The 22,526-nt window shown below is 40.2% G+C and overlaps 1 protein-coding gene across 1 annotated transcript in view; it reads left to right on the forward strand.

Moving 5' to 3' along the window:
- TMTC1 (transmembrane O-mannosyltransferase targeting cadherins 1) overlaps positions 1-22,526 on the forward strand; it is a gene marked incomplete at its 5' end in the record, with an annotated part of 320,118 nt that overhangs the window by 139,917 nt on the left and 157,675 nt on the right. Inside the window, 2 exons of the mRNA XM_014587030.2 lie at positions 6,930-7,011; positions 7,792-7,895. Coding sequence (XP_014442516.1) covers positions 6,930-7,011; positions 7,792-7,895 — 186 coding nt within the window. The remainder of the gene's footprint in view (positions 1-6,929; positions 7,012-7,791; positions 7,896-22,526) is intronic.

A 22,526-nucleotide genomic window follows, 5' to 3' on the forward strand; every position in this document is an offset into this window, starting at 1 on the left:
TCATGGCCTTTTTTTTTTTTTTTTGGAGAGGTTTTTGCTATAGGTTGCGTGCACTCACCAGAAAGACAAAGAGAGACAGAGACAGAAAGCGAGAAATCACCCGCCTGGGGGGGATGGCCACGCCGCAATCCTCTCTCCTCCAATCTCCTCTTGGGATCTTGGGCACAAAAGCACACCGCCTGGAGTGAGTTTAAGCCACCGGGTCCGGGACTCAAACCGCGGTTGACTATATGGGAGTCCAGCGACGTAGCCATTACGCCAACTGCTGGTCCCAACTTTTGACACCGAAGAACCATGATCTTTTTATAAATCACTTAACATATCTGGGTTCCTTCTTTTTTTCTTTTCTCCACCTATAAAACTACCTGAGCTGTTTTGATCTCTTCCATTTCTGTTTCAGAAAGGTTAAGAGAATTGAAACTACATTCCCTTATGCCATCTCTTTCATTATTTCCACTATTTTATACATGATAAACTAAGTAAATGTTTCTTTGTAAGTAATATGGTTAATTAAGAGTGTAAAATTTCTGGAAGAAATATTTACCACAGCCATAGAAAGGGATATTGAAGGGAAATTTGGGTTTTTTTGTAGACAGAACTGAGAAATGCATCTTTGTTTTCCTAGAATATTTAGTTCCTTCCTTCAGAACCTATTTGAATATCAAAGGAGACATCAAAGGTTGTTGGGCTCTGCAGAGTGCTTTTTCTTAAGGTTTAGCTGAGGCTTCATGGGTTCAAGGAGAGTACATTAAAGAGGGAGCCTATATACGCTTACATTTCTTTTGTTGCTTTAGTTAAGCTTATAATCTTTTTAAATGTGGACTGTGTCTTTGTTGTATTTTGGTCAGCTGAAAAATCTTTTTGATTGCCATTCAAAGAGGCAATATTTCTGAAACCCTATTCTAAAAGCTCTGAATTCAAATTTTGTTTTTTGGCTTTTTAAAATTTTTAGTTAGAGTTTATGACTCTATTAATTTCCTTTATGACTTGAAAAAAAAAACAAAGGAAATTAAATTAGCTATGATTAGTTTTCTAGAAGAAATACCATGTTTAACTGTTTATAATTTATGGGTATAATATTAAACAGTAACAATTCATCCTATCTGAGCTGTTTGCTGCCTGCAGCTGACATTTAGGCAGACATTATCAGGTGTTTATAAATTTTGGGAAGAACTGGAAAGTAGTATAATATTTTTATTTAAACCATTAGAATTTAAGGTAAGGATATAGTGTCATCCAAGTGATTTTCATTCTTCAACTTGCTGCGCACATGCCAAACTGTATTTTTATTTTACCCTGGTATAGCACTTCAGGATAAGGAAAACAGAAAAATAAAAGAAGTTGAGAAGAGACAGGGTCAATATTTTTAAATTTTTACTTGGGTCAGTAATCATTTACTGATTACTTTGATATATGTGTTAATGAAAAAGAAATTAGCAGTGGGTGGTCGTGCAATGCTATGGTAAGTACCAGTGGTGGCAATGCAGTGCTCTGCAAGGCTGATCCACATGGGAAGATCCCAGGTTCATGTCCAGAGATCTCTCTGAACATTCTGGGAATGTGCGTGTCTGTGATCCGTGAGCTGGCTGAAGCTGGATGTAGGTGGGTGAGATTGCAGCATCAAGACCTAATTGGATGGAAGAAGACCCCTAACCTCAAGGAAGAATTAAATAAATAAATTTTAAAATAATTTAAACGATACTTTTTAAAGCATGGAAAGGAAGACTACTCAAGTAGGGGGGAGTAGCTATCATAATAGGGACCACCATGATGGAATTTTGCAGCAGATGAGAGAGATTTAACCCTGAATGTGGGATGGGTAAGTAGGAATTTACAGCCAAGGAGCAGGGCGGAGCTGGTCAGCCAATGGAAAATTGCTAATTGAAAACATCATGGGGTAAGGGAGGTTCTGACTAAAGGAACTTAACAGGATTTTTGTTAAAAACAAGCCAAGATGGTTAGATATCACCTGGAGAATGGTGGAGGACAAGGAACCTGACTAGATATTGAGGGTGGAGATTCTTGTTAAATTGACTTTACCAAGGTTCTTGCTAAAATTGATTTTGCAAGGAAATGCACATATGGGTATAGATAAAAATTTCAGGATCCTTTCTAATGTTTGGTCAAACATAGAATCTTTGTCATATATATCAATTCTGTATAGATATTATAGATATTATAATTCAGTAATCAAAATTATAATTTTTTTGTTTCGTTTTGTTTTTTGGTCAACTAAGTTCAGTGACTTATAATAATAACAACCATGTATTTAGCTTCAGGATTATGGGTGGGAAATTTAAGATATTATGCTCAGATCTCTCAGCAGAATTTCAGGATGATGCCAGAAGAGGCAGGGATGCCCATAGTCTAGAAGACCAGAAGTCAGGTCTGCACCACTTGCCGCTCGACAAAAAATGAATTACAAATAGAACGTCCTTAATCCAAGAAGCAGAAATCCAAAATGCTCTAAAGCCAGGAACTTTTTGAAGATCAACATGTTAACCACAAGTGGAAAATTCCATACCTGACTTCATGCAATGGGTTGTAGTAAAAATGCTGTAAGGTGGGGGCAGCAGGTGGCATAGTGGTTAAGGTGCTGGACTCTCCCATGGCTGACCATGGTTCAAGTCCTGGACCCAACAGCTTGAAATTCATGCTGGGCACATATGCATGCATGCGAAAATCCTGAGAGGAGAATGGAGGAGAAGGGATTGAGGCATGACTATCCCCTCTGGGGGATGATTTTTCACCTTCTCTCTCTCAGTATCTCTGGTGAGTACACCTGTGCTATAGCAAAAATCTCTCTCTCAAATAAAGAAAGAAGTGCTACAAGTACTGGCCGTGTTGTCTAATGGTTAAGGAAGCTGGATTCCACATGGTTGACCATACTGTTTCAGTCCCTAACCTGGTGGCTTGAAAAACACATTGGACACATGTTCACACATGCTCAAAATGCCAAGAGGATGGAGAAATAAAGAAGGGATTACAATGTGACCACACCCCATGGGGGGAACTTTCTTTCTTACTCTCTCTCTATCTCTCTTTGGCAAAGGCATGTTCCCTCTGAAAATTAAAGAAACAACCAAACAAAAGGAGTGCAATACAAAAATATTGTATAAAATTACCTTTGGACTATGTGTGTAAAATGTGTAATATGCGCAACACAAATGAATTTTGTGTTTACACTCTGGTCCCATCTCCAAGATAACTCATTATCTAAGCACAAATATTTCAAAATCTAAAGAAACTGAAATCTTTAACACTTGTCATCCTAGGCATTTCATATAAGGGATACTCAACCTGTATAATGTTCTTCCTCATGTGATAGTCTGAAGGTGTCCTACATTTAAATACACTTATTGTCTGGCATATATTGTTTATTTTTTTATTATTGCTGCTAATATTATTATTATTTGTTGTTGTTCTTTTTTGGCTTTATTTCACTGACCACATGTAATGGACTAAAGGGGAAAATTCCACAATCCAAGTTTGTTGTGATTGGAGGAGGAGGAGGAAAGGCTGGAAAGAATTCAGGCCCAGACTGCTCCTTTTCTGACTGTCGGAATTTCAGCCTCTGACCTAGTGTCTACCAAAAAAAGGGACCATATCATTTAGGCTTATTTCTTATTTACTATTGGTCAACAACTAGAAATAGAAATCTTGAAAATAGGTCAGTTTTGTTTAGATACTTCTCTCTGTTCCATTCTAGGCGTGTGTTGCTTTGGGATGCTAATTTTCAGAGTAAACTATTTGTTGCCTCCAAGTGAACTTCCAGAGGGAATAGGGTTTCTCCAAGAATTTTTAAACCAGGGGAAAATCTAAATATAATCACCAAAATAGCCATCCTAGTGAGCTTCCAGTGAAAGAAAATGTGGGGAATTTATCCAAGATTAACTTTGAAAAAAAATTCTAAAAACTCTGTGGTTTATTGTTCTGTAGAAAGGAAAACCACTTCTTATTTTTTCCACTCTGTTAAAATAAACAAGCAATAGAGGGAACTTGAGAAATGAAGCTTCCAAAAACACCACAGGAAGCACTTCTTCCTTCAGATGTACGGTGGCTCCAGGCCTCCCCAGCACCTTTTCCTGTCCACACTGACATTCGCTTTGCCTTCCTGCTGCCATATCTTGCATCCTGTAGCACTGGCAGAAGTAGCCAGGGTTGGTCTTGGTTGAGTTGTGCTGAACATGTTAATCACAGCAGAGGTGGAACTGAGAGAAGGACAGTCTTCAGTGCTTCAATGTTTGGGGACCATAACCCAATTAACACTGAAGATCAAGCCAAGGAATTTGCCTCAGAAAAATATACAGATGTAAACATACCCTGAGATTTGTGTACAATTTCTGGAAGCAGAGGACTGCCCTCAGCCTATTTCGGGACAGTAGCTCTGCACCCATGTCGTGGGTACTGGCAGAATCCTGGCTTTCCTTCTTGCGAGGTTCTCTGTTGGGAGCAAAGGGAGGTGAAAGGGGTTTTACTGTAGCTCTTGAGATTGGATCTAGTCTGGAGGTGGGTGAAAGCAGGATTTTTAAAAACATTTTAGGCTCTTTATTTTCTCCTGTTTTTAATACTTTGAATGGTCAGATCTGAGTGTGTGTCATTTCCACAGCTCTTTAGGAACCAGGAAGAAAAAGGAGGTGAGAAGGGAGAGACCTGCCTTAGAGCGAGCACCTCCTTCTGTCTCCCCCTTTCAGCACCATTTGTTACAACACAGTGGAGCCGTGTGTGTATGTGTGTGGGTGTGTATGTGTATTTAATTTGCCTGAGGGCATGTCTGCTCACCAGATAGAGGCAGAGAGAAAGAGAAAGTGAGAAACGCCACCCATAGGAGACAGTTACACTATAATCCCTTCTCCTCCATTTCTCCTTCCTTTCTGGATTTTGGGCATGCATACATGCTTGGTATGTTTTGTTTTTCTTTTCCTTGTTTATGAATTTTTGCTTTTTAGGGCATACGTGCTCACTGGGGAGACACCAGTACAGAGGGAGAGTGAGAGATCACCTCCCCGAGGGAAGGCACATCACAATCTCTTCTCCTCCATTTTTCTCTTGAGATTTTGGGCACACACACAAATGCACCTGGCATGTTTTTTAAGACCCAGGTTCCGGGACTTGAACCATGCTGTTTGCTATGTGGGATTCAGCTGCCTTAACTTCTTTGCCACCTACTGGCCTGCACTGTGTGTTTTTCAAGGCACTGGGCCAAGACTCTAAGTGTACAGTGGGCCATGTAGGCCATATGAGACCTGGCCACATTAATCACCACATCAGGGACTGACCTGCTATGTATGTTTTTAAGCAATCTTCAAGGGGCATGTTTCTTTGTGAGATAATAACCCACTCAGTTTTTACAAAAGGATTTCACTCTTTACAGAACATCCATCTGTGTAAAGTGATGTCATTCACATGCAAATTTTAAGAGATGCTGGGGAGAAATCTAGAGGAGAAACTGGATTAAAAAGTATTTAAAAAGGAAAAAAGGAAAGGAAGAAAAGGGTGTGAGGGGAAAATAAGGAGAAGGTAGATTATGGGATTTGATGTATTTTTCCCCTTCTACTCTAGTGGAATTTTGCGTGTCGGTGACAATGACTGGCTTTATGTTTTCAGTTGGGACTTGTTAATAGCTTCTCTTCCTTACCTTCTATTGTTCCTATTAGAAGCCAGTTACCTGGGTCTGATATGTGGGTATTTGGAGCTCCCACAAGTGAGTGAGCTGCGGCAGATGCAGGGGCCGTGCTAATTCCCACCCCTCTAGAGATTGACGTTCTTGTAACCTATTTGGGTCCAAGGGCCACAGGCAGGTGAGAAAATTCTTCATTGCCCCTGTATGAACTCCAGTGCCATGACAGGTTCTCAGTAATCTTGTTACCTTGCAAAAATTACTTGACCTCACGTGGCCTTGGGATCCTTTTTCTTTAGGGGTAATATTGTGAGCTATTTCCTACTATTGTGAGCTCTTTCCTGGGTGCAAGACATTGTATTCTTCAAATTACATTAAGTAGGTAAATCAACTCTTATTTTTTAAAGATCATCCCTGTGACCAGTATAACCATATAGTTGCCAGAATAACTGGGTTATTTGGGATTAGACAGGATAGTAATATTTATAGCTAACAGTGCTGGGTGCTGTCCCATGTGGTATCTCAATTTATTACTTACAACTTTTCTATGAGGTAGATACTATTATTAGCCTCCTTTTAAAAATAGTTATTTAACTTTTATTTATTATCTTTTAAAAAAACATTTAACTAGAGAGAGATAGAGAGAAAGAGAGAGAGAGAAAGTGAGAAAGCAAGATGCCAGGTCCGGGACTCAAACCATGGTTGACCAGGTAGTAGTCCAGTGCCCCAACCACCATGCCATCTTCTGGCCTCAATATCCTCCTTTTATAAGTAGAGGAAAACAGATATGCAAAGAGGTTAATAAACTTGCCACGAGGGACCAGAAGATAATGTAATGGTTACATCACTGGACTCCCATGTGGCCGACCTCAGTTTGAGTCCCCAGGCAGGCCCAGAGACTTGAAACTCACACCAGGTACGCATATGTGCATGCCCAAGATCCTGAGAGGAGAGAGGAGAGTGGAGGAGAAGGGGTAGCTGTGAGGCTATTCCCCTGGGGTGATTTCTCTCTTTCTGTCTCTGTCTCTCTTTGTCTCTCTGGTGAGCACATGCATCCTATAGCAAAAAGCTCTCTGAAGCAGGAAAAAAAAAGAAAAAAAGAAAGAAACTTACCATAAAAGTCTCCTAGGTGTAAGCAGAAAGCCAGGCAATTGAAACTCAGATGTTCTGGCTCTTTGCAAAGACCGTGCTCGGAGCTTTGGTCCTCTGCAGCCTTTTTTAGACCTACTACAAACACACATTGAAAGGGGAACATTGTGCACAGGAGAGTCTCATACTTATTGAAGATATTTTTCCTTTTCTCTTTCAGGTACCTGACAGCAAGCAGCAATAGAAATTTTCTGCTTACCATGAGGCCATTTTTTAAAAGGGCCATTTTGGTTATAAGTTATGTAAGTATATATTTATATTTATAAATGCTACTGAAATACCTGATGAGGAATGTTTTCACTTTAAGTCAAAGACATGATCCAGATTATTTAATAAAATCAACAGTGGATTCTAGCAGCATATCTTAGTGTTAAACAGTTTGCTTATCATAAATGTTACAAAGCATTTTAAAGTTGATGTGAAAGTGTTCTAGGTATATGTGGACTAATGACACAGATAGGGTGAACCAAGCCCTTTTCAAGATGCTGATGCTGAGTTGTTTCAAGAAGAGGCGGTACAAACCTGCCTGTGTCAGCTATCTGTGTCGCATAATAAACCACCATGAAATTTTCTGAAATTTAGTGGCTTCACTGGAATAACCCTATATTTGCCTTAACCGGTTTAGTCTGGGCAACATTCAGTTGAATGTTCTTCTGATCATGGTTTTTGGCTGGGGCTACTTTATCAAACATATTCGGCTCTCGTCTGGATTAGGTCACCTCGATTTCTACCACATGGTCTTCTTATATCTCCTCCTCTAGACTCCTTCTCTGTAACTTTTCTTTCTAGATAGATAGTCAGCTCTTACTTACCTCTTGACAGCTGGGTTCTGAAAGAATGAACCAGTAGTTTTAAGGCCTCAAAGGTTAGACTCAGAATGACACAGTGCACTTTCCACCATGTTCTGTTAATTTACACAAGTGACATGACCAACCCTGATTTAAGGGGCGGGGCAGGATGCAAATACAGAAAGGGCAGAGGTTCTTGGTGGCCATCTCACCAGATCTTCTTCTTCTCTCAAGGTGACTGTTGTCTTGTACTTTCGTCTGTGGATAATGGGAGGATCTATGCCTCTCTTTTCAGAACAGGATAATCCAGCTTCATTTTCGCCTTACATTCTTACAAGGTCAGTAGAAATAAATCTTTCAGCCTTAACTTGGTATTTGTTAGTTTTACATAATCTTAAAATTATAGGTTGGCTTTGCATTTTTATAGGTTGGCTTTTCATTTTTAAGAAAAAAATAAGATTGTGTTCAGTTCAGCATGTGGAGAGAAAAGAAATTACTAGTCATACATTTGGAGGTCTTTTCCACAATTGAGGGGTTTTTTTGACAGCATTGTTGCTATAGTTCTCATAAGCATATATTTGTTTATTCGATAAGTATTTTATTGGGCACTTAGCAACAATAAACATCTATCGAATGGTCCATGTATATGCATGGTAAATGTTCCAGGACAAGGTACAGAGAGGATGTATAGAACTTGATCAGACATTGTAACCACTTATAAGACCAAAATCCATGGATTGAAAGTGGCAAGCGTATCAGGGAAGCTGTGCTCTAAACTCCATCTCCTAGGCTCCTGAAATATTCAAACAGGAAGCCATTTTAAAGCTGAGGTGTGTCCTGGCGTGTTCAGGGAAACTGCTCTAAACTCCATCTCCTAGACTCCGGAAATATTCAGGCAAGGTAGGACGACCTCCATCTTTTCTCTGTCTCTGGCTAGCTGTTTCTCTGTCCACTCTCTCTCTTTAAATTTTTATTTATTTATTTTTTAATTTTCAACCACTTCTCCTCACCTTGGGCCTTTTCTTTCACTTGCTAATTTCAGAAGCCATTTTAAAGCTGAGGTGTGTCCTGGAATGTTCATGCTAGCGTGCTGTGTGGTTTTCATTTTTCACATGTAAAAAAATTTGTTTCCACCTTTTTGGTGTTTTTTTTTTGGTTTTTTTTTTTTTTTTTCTTTTTGCTTATTTGTTTTAACTTTACATTCCCACTCTAAGCTTCACTCTCCACACACTGAATGTCTAGATAGGCCTAGGTGCATCGTAGCCAAGCATCTGAATACTTTTAGAGTCATTGAAATCCTCACTGCTTATTGAACTTCTTGCTTTAATGAAGAAATTTCTCTTCATAAATCTGAACTCCTAACCTTTCTGTTGTGAAGCACAGTGGAGGATACATTTTGCCACAGAATGGCCAGAAACAACCACAGAGGCACAAAAAAAAAAAAACCATGAGAAATCAAGAAAATATCTCTCCTCTAAAGGAAAAGAACAATCCCTCATCATTCATAGACAGTACAGTAGAACTCATGGAAATGCCTGATAGAGAATTCAGAATATTCATAATGACAAAACTAAATGAGATGCAAGAGCTGAGAGAGAATGAACTCCAGAAGATGCAGGAGAAAAGAAACAACGAGTTCCAGGAGGTGTTAAAGTTCTTTCATGACCTGAAAGAAGAAATACACACCATAAAAAAGAATCAAATGGAATTTTAGAGATGAAGGCTGCCATTCAGAAAATCAAAACCTCCCTTGAAAGTATTAAAAGCAGATTATTCCATACTGAAAATCAAATCTTGGATGTTGAAGTCAAAACCTCTGATCTACAAAAAACAACCCCCCCCCAAAAAAAAAGCTGTGAAAATTAATTTGCAAGAGAGAAATGTCAGGTTACTTATTAAAGTCAGGTTAACCTCAGACCTCTCATCAAAAACAATGTGAGCAAGGAAAGAATGGGAAAATATCTTCAAAGTGTTAAGAGAAAAACAGTTTCAACCAAGAATATTATACCCAGCAAGGTTATCTTTCATATGGAAAGAAAGGATAAAAACATTCTCAGATAAACAAGACCTGAAAAAATTTGCCAATAGCAGATCCACTCTTCAAGAAGTTCTGAAAGGAGTGCTCTCCCTGGAAAACTAAAGGCAACATGCAGAAATAAGAGAACAAAAGGCAACCAAGAAAATGACCAATTTAATGTTAGGGACAAGAAATATCAATAATAACATTGAATGTAAATTTCCAGGATTTAAACGGAAAGATTGGACCACAGTAACACTGCATATTCAACAGAAGAGAGTTTGAACGTAAGACTGAAATCGCAAAATAGAATTTTATGACTTTTACATTACTGATTTCTTTTTTTTACTATGCTTTGTTTTCCCAATTTAAACATTTTACTTTCTTTTGAGTTGTTGATAGGTTCAGAAATTTGTTAAAATATTGTTCTTGTTTGTTTAAGTGGAAACATAAACTTTTCTTCTTCCTGATCCCTCTTGAATTGGAAATATTTGGGAGTATTCTTATTTTGTGGCAGAGGGTTATTTATATAAGTTTGATAATGCTTGTTGCATTGAATCAGAAATTGGAAATATTCAGTATCGGACAGGGAATGTCATACCTGAAGATTAATCAGAACACTATGGAACTAAGGTGGATCTCAAGTAAGTCAACAGAAGCTCTTAGAAAGATGACTTGGCACCATAAATAGTTGTGCCTGGTAGAGAGGATTAGAGAAGATAAATGAAAAAATTTATAATATAAAATAACCTGGACTTTTCCAGCCCAGCATTGTAATCAGTAGAGACTGCAAAAGAGCAACTACACCAGAGGATTATCTTGAGAAAAACTTAGAAGGAAGAAAAAAGAGACTGATCTTTGCTAGCAGATGGTATACCACAGAATACTTGGTAGGCAGGACTGAATTGAGAAAGTTTATGTGTGGCTAGCATGCTGGGCATTTGCTTTTCAACAGTTTGAGTAGCTGACATGTAAATATTTTCTCAAAAATATTTAAAACCATACTGTCTCTATTGTTACAGAGTCACAAACAAAATTATACAAAATTATAAGAAAAATTTTTGAACATTATCTCTAAAATTTAGTATTCTGAAATTTTGAAAGTTGTTTATTTACTGTCAAGAACTATGGAGTATGAGCCAAAATTTTTTGACATGTAAACTAAATGTTGTGGGAAAGTATAGAAATAAATGAATAAATGAAAAAAAGAATAAATAAAAAATGAAAGTGACAAACATAAATGAACAGCAATTTTTGAAAAAATAAAGCTAATGCTGTCTTATCATTTGTCCTTAAGAGTCCTAGAGCTTTTGGAAGAAGTGCTATCGATCAATGGATTTGATTCATTAAGAAGGGGCTTCAAATTTCAATGTGCTATACTGCTGAGGCCTTTAGATAGAATTATATTTGACCATTTTAATACATTTTCATTAGAATATATTATTGTTATAATGTTTTATGTATTAAGCTACATTGTTCTTTTTTTTTTTTTTTTTTTTTGAAGAGATTTTTTCTATAGGGGGTGTGCGCTCATTTTTGCTATAGGGTGCGTGCGCTCGCCAGATGGACAGAGAGAGACATAGAGACAGAAAGCGAGAAATCACCCCTCGGGGGGATGGTCACACCACAACCCTTTCTCCTCCATTCTCCTCTCAGGATCTTGGGCACACATGCATACGCGCCCGGCGTGAGTTTTAAGCCACCGGGTCCAGGACATGAACCGCGGTCGACTACGTGGGAGACCAGTGACATAGCCATTACGCTAACTGCTGGTTCCCAAGATACATTGTTCTAAAATTTTCATAGTTTTATGCACCTTTTAACATTACTTAATATTTTTATGATAGTAACTTTCTCCTTTTTTTTTTTTAATATTTGCTAAGACAAGATAGATTTTAAATTAAACCTTGGTCTTCAGCCCATTTATATTTTGGCTTGCTTGGAACAACACTTTGTTGTGTTTCGTTTGCATGCCAGGCATGATCTTTGCTTTATATGACTTACTTACCTTACATGTTATAATACATACGTTTCTACTCTTTTTTTTTTTTTTGCCTCTTTGCTTTTCTTTATTGTTTCTCATCTTTTGTTCTCTGTCTTTAGTCTCTTTATTTTATCCTAAAGAAAATTACTTTCCAATGTCATTAATGCATTTTTATAGTAAATAGTTTTATAATTATATTCATACTTATAACATGTTATATTTGTCTTAAATAAATCTTAAATATTCTTTCAGAACCAACCTCTAGGGTTGGTTTCTCCCTTCTAGGCAATCTAGAGCCTTTATACAAATTGCTATTTACATATATGTTTTCAAATTGTTGTTTAATTGATTCTTTGATTAAGTTGGACATCTTGAGGCCTGCAGGTAGTGTGCTGGTTAAGATGCTGAACTCTCACATGGCCAAACCTGGTCTGAGTCCCAGACCTGGCAGTTTGAAAATCATGTCTGGCATTGTACATAGGTGCCCAAAATCCCAAGAGGAGAATGGAGAAGGGATTGTGGTGTGTCTGTCTTCCCTGGGGGTGATTATTCACTTTCTCTTTCACTGTCTCTCCCTGTCTCTCTTTGGTGAGTGTATGAGCCCTGTGGCAAAAATCTTTAAGAAAAAGAAAAAATACATCAAGCTCAACATCTCTAACCCCCTTTTCATTAATGTTACAATCTACTTATCTTTTTTAGATATATCTCTCTGGCTTGCAAAATCTCCAGGGCTTCTTCTCTGCATATTTTTAGCTGTGATAGCTCACTAGCAAATTGTTTCAGGTTCTATAACACCTTAACTAGCTCCTTTCCATTTTTAAAAGAAAAAACAACTTTGCCAGATCGTGTTCTTGCACATTGGCTGCATTTCCTTTAGCTTTGGGTGGCTTTCACTACAAGCTTTCTTGTCTCCTACATTTCAGCATTCTTTTCTTTTTCTTTCTTTCTTTCTTTCTTTCTTTCTTTCTTTCTTTCTTTCTTTCTTTCTTTCTTTTCTTAACTGAAAGACGGCACTTGCACTGGTTGGAAAGAGAGAGAAAGTACTCCTCAAAGCAGTGTGATGCAATCCTTTGTCCTCCATGTCTCCATCCTGTCAGGATTTGGGGGATGCACACAAATATGCCCAGCATCTTTTTCAAGCTGCCGGGGCCAGGATATGGACCAATGTTGGCCATGTGAGAGCCAGCTCCCTGTGTGCTGAGCTTAACCACTGCACTCGGGACCAGCCCTAAGCACTTATTTTTATCTTTGTAGTTAGATACAGCCTGTTCCCTGAACTGACCAATCTCAAGAAACCAAGATTGAACAGTCAAAAGAGACTCTTGAAAGAAAAGAACAGATCATTGCCAACTCAGCAATCAGTTATTTCATTTATATCTTATGTCATCAGTAAATAATGAGCCTGTCCCATGGCCCAGTCCTTGGTGTCAGGACTTGTCCTTGGTACTTTTGCTCTGTGTCTCACTGCCTTCCTGGCATCTTATCTGTCAGGGCTGTTAGGCCATGTTTTTTTTCCTTACCACTGACTGAACAAAAATTTGTCAGTGTAACCCCTGGGCAAAATAAGAACTTCAGCCATCTATCTGCTAAGTTCTGTCTTTTACTTCCAAGACATGTACACAGTTTCAGAGGAATCTGGTATGTATTTTTCCCAGGCCTTTTTGCCTTTTTGTCCATGAAGCAATCCATCCAAGTGACTATACTTAGGCAGTTCAATCAACATATGGTGATAGAATAGAATATTCTAAACTGTATCTTTATAGTCTTTCTGTCATTTCTTTAAAAAAAATTAAAAAATAAAAAAAACACATATCTTTGTGGGCCAGTCAGTAGTGCAGCAGCAGTCCAGTGCTTTGTGATTCTGAATGTACCTGGGAAGGTCCAGGTTCATGTCCTGGGGCCCCCTTGTGTATGTCAGACTGTGCATGTGTGCAGGCCTATGACGTGGGCTGGCCGAGGCTGAGGGTGGATGGTAGTGTGAAGACTCTGTCAGGTCTCCCCCAGCCCTCACTCTGTCAGATCCCCCCTCACCCCTTACATAGAAGAACGATATAAACTTAAAAAAAAAAAAAAAAAAAAAAAACAGGAAAAAACCCCTAAGACAGATATCTTTTTGTTCTTACGTTCCAAATTTAAAATATGTGAATACCAAGGGACATTTTGTTGACAGTTACAGTTAGGTTTTTACGTTCCTCCAAGGTAGCTGCATTAGAATAGACTCTTTTGGACATCTGGAAAATTTTTCATCAATTTCTTTCATAAGTAAGGTTTCTAGTCTTCTTGCATCATTCTTTGACTTCTGGTAGGCTAGTGATTCTTTTTTCTTTTCTCTTCTTTTTTTTTTTTTAAGAGAGATTTTTGCTATAGGGCATGTGCGCTCATCAGAAAGAGAGAGAGACAGAGACAGAAAGTGAGAAATCACCCCCCTGGGGGGGATGGCCACACTATAAACCCTTTTCCTCCATTTTCCTCTCTGGATTTTGGGTACACACACACGTGCACCTGGCATATTTTAAGCCACTGGGTCCGAGACTCAAACTACAATCAACTATGTGGGATCCCACGTGGCCAACTGTGTTTTGAGACCTGGCCCATGATTTGAAAACATGCCAAGTCATGTTCATGCATAGTCAAAATCCTGGGGATATTATTTCACGTGGCTGAAGACCATATGAAAGTTTGAGGTTCAGCTCCCATGTTAACTGGTACAAAGCAGATATATGTGCCTGTGCCCATGATCCTGGCAGGTTGCTAAAGGTGAGTGGGGAAGGATTGTGGCATGAGACCCTGTCGAGGGTGCTTTTATTTCTCTCTCTTGGAACGAAGGAAGACTTTTTAAAAAGTAATTTTTATATTGCCTTTCTCTCTTGGAAGGAAGGAAGGAAGGAAGAAAGGCTTTTTAAAAAGTACCTTTTTATATTGATTATATGTTATAAATAATAATATTTTAGGCATTATAAGGAGGAATGCCCCGAATTGGAGAGAACTTGCCTGTAATGTTTACCAATTCCAAAGAACACACCTGGCAATCCAGCAGGGGAAGAAAATAAATTACTTACAAAGGACAGGGATGTGCCACTGATGGCCTGGTGGGGAATGGTCTGTCCTGCCACCAGCATAGGCTCACATCATATAGGTTCATACGTCACCTACAAGTTCCGCACAGATGCTCAGCTCCGAGGCAGAGATCTGGTTCCTCCATAGATGAGGATGAGAACGGTCAGGTTATCGATTCGCAGAGTTGCCAAAGCTTCTGTGTTAATTTAGTGCTTCTGATCTGGGGATGTTGACATGGGAGAGGGGTGCATGCCTCTGGAATGACCTTGGCCATGAGCCGATTCCATGAGATAAGGGAGTGGTCTGGAGTCCCAGACAGATCAGCAGCTAGGTCTCAGGGAGATAGGGCAAAGAGAGGTGAGAGAGAAGGGTAGAGCTCAGTGTACAGAGCCTACACTTAGGCATATTTATGGAAATAAATCTATCATTAAGATTAGTTCATCATATTTTATTTTACCCCTTTAAGTGTATGTAACCAGAAATTGAAAATTAAGTGAGCATTTATCTTATTTCTGTTGGGCCGGACTGGCTTAGAACAAGTGTGGGAGCTCTTGGCTTGACTCAGTAACGTGGGTAGAAAGGTTGGTGAGGCCTGAGTGGCAAGTGGAACAGACACAGTACTCTCTGCAGCCGTGTCTGCCTCTGGTCTGGATGGTCTCTTCCAGTCTGCCAGCTCATGTTGTGCTCACCGATTCTAGGGCTGAGAACATCTTTAGAGTCTCATCTGGAAAAATGTCCTTCAGTGGCAAGACCACAGGTGCTTGTGGCACTTCCTGTAAATTACCACCAAACACTGTGCCCTAACTAGAGCCGTGTGGGGCTTTATGAGTTGAGTCATTGGGAAAGTTAGGATGACTTTTTGCATAAAAATAAAGAAAAATGCATCATGATTTTACTGACCACCGAATACTTCAGCCAGGTTTTCAAACCTGTCTGAACCTTGAGAAAACTTGAGAATCATGTTCAAGTGCCAGTTCTGAAGTCTGGCGCCCAGAGATTCAGCGTCTCTGGATCCGGTGGACTTCACTTTGAAAAATGATGGGATATACTAGTACATATTTATAACTTGCTCTGTACCATTTAACCCAGAATTTACTCTTCTATTTTGCAAATATCTTTAGACATGTGATACTTGAACATTCAATCTTGTAAATCTGGGATTAAAGATTAAAAAAAAATCTGGGTTAAGTATGGCCCTGCAGGGGGACAGAGCCTCAGTAAAAATAATGTGCTTCCACTGTTAACGGGACTTTCTGCTGCCTGGGGATTAGACTTTGTCTTACCAGGTTTGAATGGGGCAGGACATGAAGCAATGTACACTGGGTGTAAGAAGTTTTGCCTTGATAATATTGCAGATGGTTGTCTTTCACCCCAGAAAATTGACGAAATGGAATTTTCAATGAAAGGAGACCCCCTCTCAGCATCATTTTTGTTTCTTTGTTTGTTTGTTTTCCATGAGAGATGGTCCTGAGTCAGTAGCTACAATAGATTTGCTGAAGTAGATAGGTCTGTTTGTGGTGTTGAGTAACATACGTAAAGGCTTGTCTTCCTTTAAAGGAAAGATCAAGATAGGGAGTAATGAAATTAAGGCAGATCTCAACATCTTTCTGAAGAAGCATCTTTCTCTCCTTTCCATTTTCAGTTGATGGTTTCAAACAGGCATAAAACCTTAGAGTTTGATTGTTATAGGCTTAGGATATTGTGTCTTCCTCATAGTTAACATCCTTTCATATCCGTAACATGGGAACTATTTCATAATGAACTCTGGAGATTTTTTAAAAATTTGCTGTAGACATGTGTGCTCCTCGTAGAGAAGGGAGACAGAGAGAGAGAGAGAAAGTGAGAAATCACCCCCAACCCACAGGAGATGGCCATGCTGCAATCTCTTCTCCTCCATTCTCCTCTGGGGATTTTGGGGGCGTACACACACACACACACACACACACACACACACACACACACACAACCACTCTATTTTTTAAGCCATCACGTCTGGGACTTGAACTGGGCAGTTGGCCACGTGAGATCGAGCCACCACAAACACCACACCATAGGCCACAAGCTGGCCTCCTGAAGAAACTTTTATTAAATTAATTTTTTTTTCTTTCTTAAAGATAACATATTGTGGGGACCAGCAGATGCTGTAATGGCCCAACGTCCCCTGGGCTGCGCTATTCAAGGAGTGGGTCAGGGCCTCAGGCAGCTGCTTCTCCACAGAACACCAGTGCTTCATCCACCGTGTTTCCTTTCAGTTCCCCACATTCACAAAGGAATGCTAGTAGATGACCACGTGGCGCGATGGAGAATTGTATTTGGAGCCAGGATACCATGTAACCTGTGCAGGTCCCACTATGTGCTTGCTGTGGGACATGGAACAATCACAGCCTCCTGAAGACTGTGTCCCTGTGCAGCCAGAATGAAGGCAACACCCACTTCACAGGTGTTTTTTGGGTTGTTGTTATCAGATAATCCTCATGTACCAGTGCTTTGTAGACTAGAAAATTTTACACCTTTTAATGTTTTTTTTTTTTATACTATTGGATGTAGTTTGTTAGACCAAGATTTTTGTGTGGAAACCTGTTATCCTGTTACTAAGCAGTTCATGTCTGCTCAGGGGATGTGGAAGCTGTGCTCCAGGAGAAAAGTCTGTGGATTTGAAATAAAGATATTGTAGGGACCAGCAGTTAGCGTAATGGCTATGTCGCTGGACTCCCATGTAGTCGACTGCGGTTCGAGTCCTGGACCAGGTGACTTAAACTCACGCCGGGTGCGTGTGCGTGCGTGCCCATGATCCCAAGAGGAGAATGGAGGAGAAGGGATTGCAGCGTGGCCATCCCCCCTGGGGGGTGATTTCTGTCTCTCTGTCTTTCTGTCGAGCACATGCACCCTGTAGCAAGACAAACAAACAAATAAAACAAACAAACAAAAACAAAAAACAAAAAACCTCTCCAAGATATTGTAAAATGCTTTATATAGAGAAAGGGACCTTAGGTAAGAAATGAACCAAGTATTTATTTTGCAGGAGCTCTATTTACTTTTTTTTGCAGCTACATGGGTAAGAAATTGCTAGCAGTCTTAGATGGTGAACTTCATTTTCTCCACCCTGCTGAAGTTATCTCTGTTAATAACATAACTGCATTAGTGGCACATTTGAAAGGTCAGAAAGACTTAATGACATTTCATATTCACTTTATAGTTCATCCATGGTAACAAGAATTCTTATTTAAACTATATTCATTATGGTCTAATGCAAAATAAGGACAAATCAGTCTGGCATAGTTTAAAAAAAAATTTTTTTTCTTTCTTCTGTGAGTGAGAGAGAGACAGGCAGACAGGCAGACAAGTACCCCAAAAGGGTCTTCATATCATGATCTGTCCTCAGCTTCTAAAAATCCAAAGCATGGACACACGCCGGGTATGTTCAAGGTAGTCTGTGCATGCAAACCCAGATTCTTCCCACATAGGTCAGTTTGCAGAGCACGCATTCCCCTGTGCTCTCAGCTGCCTCACATGGCGTAGAGTTACAAGGGTGCTTCTCTAAGAGCAGGTCCTTTGCTTGCATGCTTCTCACTGTTCTGCACGTGCCCTGAGCTAGCACAGCGCTGGGTGTTGCAGACATCACCTTAGTCCGAGTCCTTCAGCTACTTCCCCAGAGAACTGGAAACCTAGCAGGTGCCTTTAATGGGGTGGTGGCAAAGTACATGTCTACCTCCGAACAAACTAACAGAATGGAATTCAGATCATCCAGAGTTGTGGGCAGTGCCTTACTATCAGGTTGATTGCTTAGAACCCACAGAATCCATTTATTTAAAGGGCCAAGTGGTGAAGACTTAACTGTCCTGGGGAGCTCAGTTTCGGTGGGCACATTAACGGGCAGCTACAGGGCCATGGGCAAGCTCTGACACTGTGGGAACCAGCCTGGCTGGGGGCTGTGACAGGGAAGATTCGTCATAGGATGTGAATTCTATGCAGGCCCAAAGGATCTGGAGCATTGGAATCCAGCCACCTGGAGAGCTGATGCCAGGAGAGGAGGTGAGCCTGTCAGGGGCTGCTTTTAGGAAGGTGAAGTCTGAGGGTGCAGCAGCTGGCTGTGAGGACCACAAGGACCTGTATGTGAAGACGAGAGAAGGGAGAGGCTGGGGACAGCCCCAGGACCAGGCTCCAGCTCCAGGCTTCACACATGCATGAAGCCCTGGAGCACAGGGAGGAGGTGGAACGAGAGCTGAGAGAAGCAGAGCAGCAGAAGAGGTGGAGCGAGAGCTGAGAGAAGCAGAGCAGCAGAAGAGGCCTGTGCCCAGCCAAGGGAGCTACTTTTCTTCTTTGTAGCTGCATGGTTTGCATTCCTGAGAAGCCTGGTTTTACTCCGAGTCTCTTGTTTTGGGATTCTTCTGGAAGTTTAAAATATATGCTTACCTTTAACTGAGCTGGTTTGATTGGACTATTGGTCCTTATAAACCAGAAGAGCTTTAACAGATAGTGAGAAACTAGTCAGAGTTGTTCGGGCGTCTTTTCCTATTTCCTTCAGTGTTCGGAGTGGTCTCGCCATCTCTCTTTCCAGCTTCAGTGCTGCTGTTGGGTCCTTGGTCCAGAAATGCCCCGAGGGAGGGCCACAGCATTAACCCAGCACCTTCGCTTGTTGCCGGGCAGGGGGAGAGGATGAGGTCCAGACACCACAGTCTAAATTTTTTTTAACTGGCAACTGCCTTTGGGCTCTCTGGTGCCAAGCTTGTGTCCTAGGGCTCAGGTTCTGCTTCCATTCATCCCATAGAGGGTTTCCTCAATTTCTTTTACTTTTTCATCTTCTCTTTGTGTGTTCCACATTATCATGTAGTTACATTCATTCTCAATGCTGAAGGGATATTCTACAATGTATGTATCCATTTATTTATCTATCTTTTTATTTACTTACTTATTTAAATTTGCTATAGGGTCCCTGGGCTCAATGGAGACAGGGGGAGAGAGAGAGAGAGAGAGAGAGAAAGCACCACTCCTTGGGGTGGCCACATTACAATCCCTTCTCCTCCTTTCTCCTCTTAGGATTTAGACATGCACACACATGTGCCTGGCCTGTTTTTCAAGCTGCTGAGTCCAGGACTCGAGCTGTGTAATCAGCCAGATGGGACCCACCCACGTTAACCACCATACCAGCAGCTGGACTCTCCACTTTATGGTTATTTATGTTGTCTCCAGTTTTTAGCTGTTAAAAATAGTGCTGCCGTGAACAATCTGTTGAATATCTTTTGCTGCACTTTTGTGTGTAATGTTGTTGGATGTCAACCGAGGAGTGGAATTGCTAGTGCATTGCTTTTATTTTGCTTTCATGAAACTGCCTACACTTCTCTAAAGGGGTCTAATCTATTTCTAGTAGTGTTTCAAACATCCGTGTGCTCCACATCCTCACCAACACTTGACACAGGGAAGGGCAAGATAGAACACCTGAACTGGAGGTTATAGGGTAGAGGCCGGTAGGATGGGTGCTCCACTCTGGTGTCAGACTTACTTTACACCATGGTTGGTAGATTGACGATGTTTGCCAATGGCCTTCCTGAGAAGAGGCAAGTCTATAGAGTGGACCCATGTCCTGTATTGATGAAGCCATAAAGGATTTTGTAGCTAAAAGAAAACCAATACTTCGAGCAACATTTACATGTTTATATAAAATAAGCAAGTGCTGTAGGTTTCTGCTTGCAGAGTATGATTTTTTTATATATACCTTTCATAAACATCTAACTAGGGCAAGGAATTGTGTTAGGCTTGTGTTATTATCTTAGCCAAAGTGGTTTTCACAAAGACAGAGAACAGAATGCATGCATATTTTTGCATGTAAGGAACTGTAATTTCTTTTCTAGATTATAAATGGGGATGTTGATGTGAAAGGCCACACTGTGTCATAAGGTGCATCTCATGGTTGTCATTTCCCCACAGCCTCAGCTCCCTTTCCCTTTTCGGATTTCTGTCAGAAACCTCTTTGCTTATTCCTGGCGTGTCAATGCAAATGCATGACTAAGTTGTGTAAGTTGAAATCCTGACTTTCCGTGCCGTATACTCCATTGTGTTGGCAAGATATTCTAGTGGCTTTTGTCCTGTTAGCAAAATTTGTGATACAGAATTGGTAAATAACTCATTTTGGTTTCCGTCTTGCTTTTAAAAAGAGAACTCAGCGGGACAGTGATATTCGATAGATTATTTTGTTTCTGAAATTTTAGTAGAAATAAACAAGATGATTAGCTTGAATGTAATTCATAGTCAAGGAGTTAAAAAGAAATATTTTAGTGGCTGATTACAACTAGCTCAACTAGCCACCCCCACAATATGCAATTAATTTGGAGTGATTCGAAATGGCTTCTTTGTGTTTAAATTAGCAAAAATTTTCCAGTGCTTTATCAGTATTCCAATGGTATTTAAACAGTTTATTAGCAACACTGATCTCATTGCATATGCATTAGGAGACAGGGAATATCTCTGTGTATCTATAGAAAATAGGTGGTGTGGTGGTTAAGGCACTGGATCCCACTGGATCCCACATTGGCTGACGTAGTGGTTTGAGTCCCTGACCTGACAACTTGATAAACACACCGAGTGCATGGGTGTGCATGCCCAAAATCTCAACAGGAGAATGGAGAAGAAGGGACTGTGTGTGGCCATCACCCCTGGGAGGTGTTATCTCCCTTTATCTCTGTCTGACTCTCTTTGGCATACATAGGTGCCCTGTAGCAAGACTAAAAGAATGAAAACAAAAAGAAACAAAAAAAAGAAGAAGAAAGCTTTTATCATGGATACCAAATATGTGCAAAAGTAGAGAAAGTGTAAGAAGGAATCTCCACGTATTTATTACCTAGTTTCAACAACCATCATTCATGGCTGCCTATTTCATCTACATCCTATCCCCTTCTTTCTCCTCACCTCCAGTCAATTACTTGGAGCCAGGTCCCAAATACCATCTTAATTCATATGTCTGTATTTATACACAACCAAGATTACTTTAAAAATATAGCCACATGGGCCAGCAGGTGGATGGTGGTTTGGATGCCAGATTCCCCCGTGGCTGACCGCAATTTGAGTCCCAGACCTGGTGGCTTGGTTTATCACTTTCCCTCTCTCTCTTTCTCTTTCTCATTCTCTGTCTTTCTTTGGTGAACACACATACCCTATAGCAATTTAAATAATAGTAATACATAAAATTAAATCTTACAAAATAAGCAATATACTATTATACTGTAAATATTAACGATTTTTTATATCCTGTTCTCTTTATTGTCAGTCAGCATTTCAGTTTCTTTGATTGTCTTAAGTGGTGTTTTTGGGGGTTTTTTTTGTTTGTTTGTTTGTTTTTTTTTTTTTTTTTTTTTTTTTTTTTTTTTTTTTTTTTTTGCTATAGGGCACATACGCTCACCAGAAAGACAGAGAGAGACAGAAAGCGAGAAGTCACCACCCACATGTGATGGCCACGCCACAATCCCTTCTCCCCTATTCTCCTCTCAGGATCTTGGGCATGTACGCACACGCGCTCGGCATGAATTTAAGCCACCGGGTCTGGGACTTGAACTGCGGTCAACTACATGGGAGTCCAACAACATAGCTATTAGGCCATCTGCTGGTCCTCCACAGTCTGGATTTTATATATTGTATCACTGTGGCACCAGATGACATGTTCTGTTATTTCCTGTACTTGTTGTAAATTAGTAATTATAGGACTTGATCCAATTTAGGCATAATTTTTGTTTTTCCTAGAGAATGTGAATGCTCACTGGAGATGGAGAGACAGAGATTGAGAGGGGAAAGGAGACAGCACTCACCTTGGGGCGTGGTCATGCCAAACTCTCCTCATCTCTCTCATCTTTCAGGATATTGGCTCACACATGCACACACCTGGTGTGTCTCTCAAGCTGCCAGATTCAGGACTCAAACTAC

Source organism: Tupaia chinensis, unplaced genomic scaffold (assembly GCF_000334495.1).
Source record: "Tupaia chinensis unplaced genomic scaffold, TupChi_1.0 Scaffold000028_1, whole genome shotgun sequence".
Taxonomy (NCBI): Eukaryota; Metazoa; Chordata; class Mammalia; order Scandentia; family Tupaiidae; genus Tupaia; species Tupaia belangeri.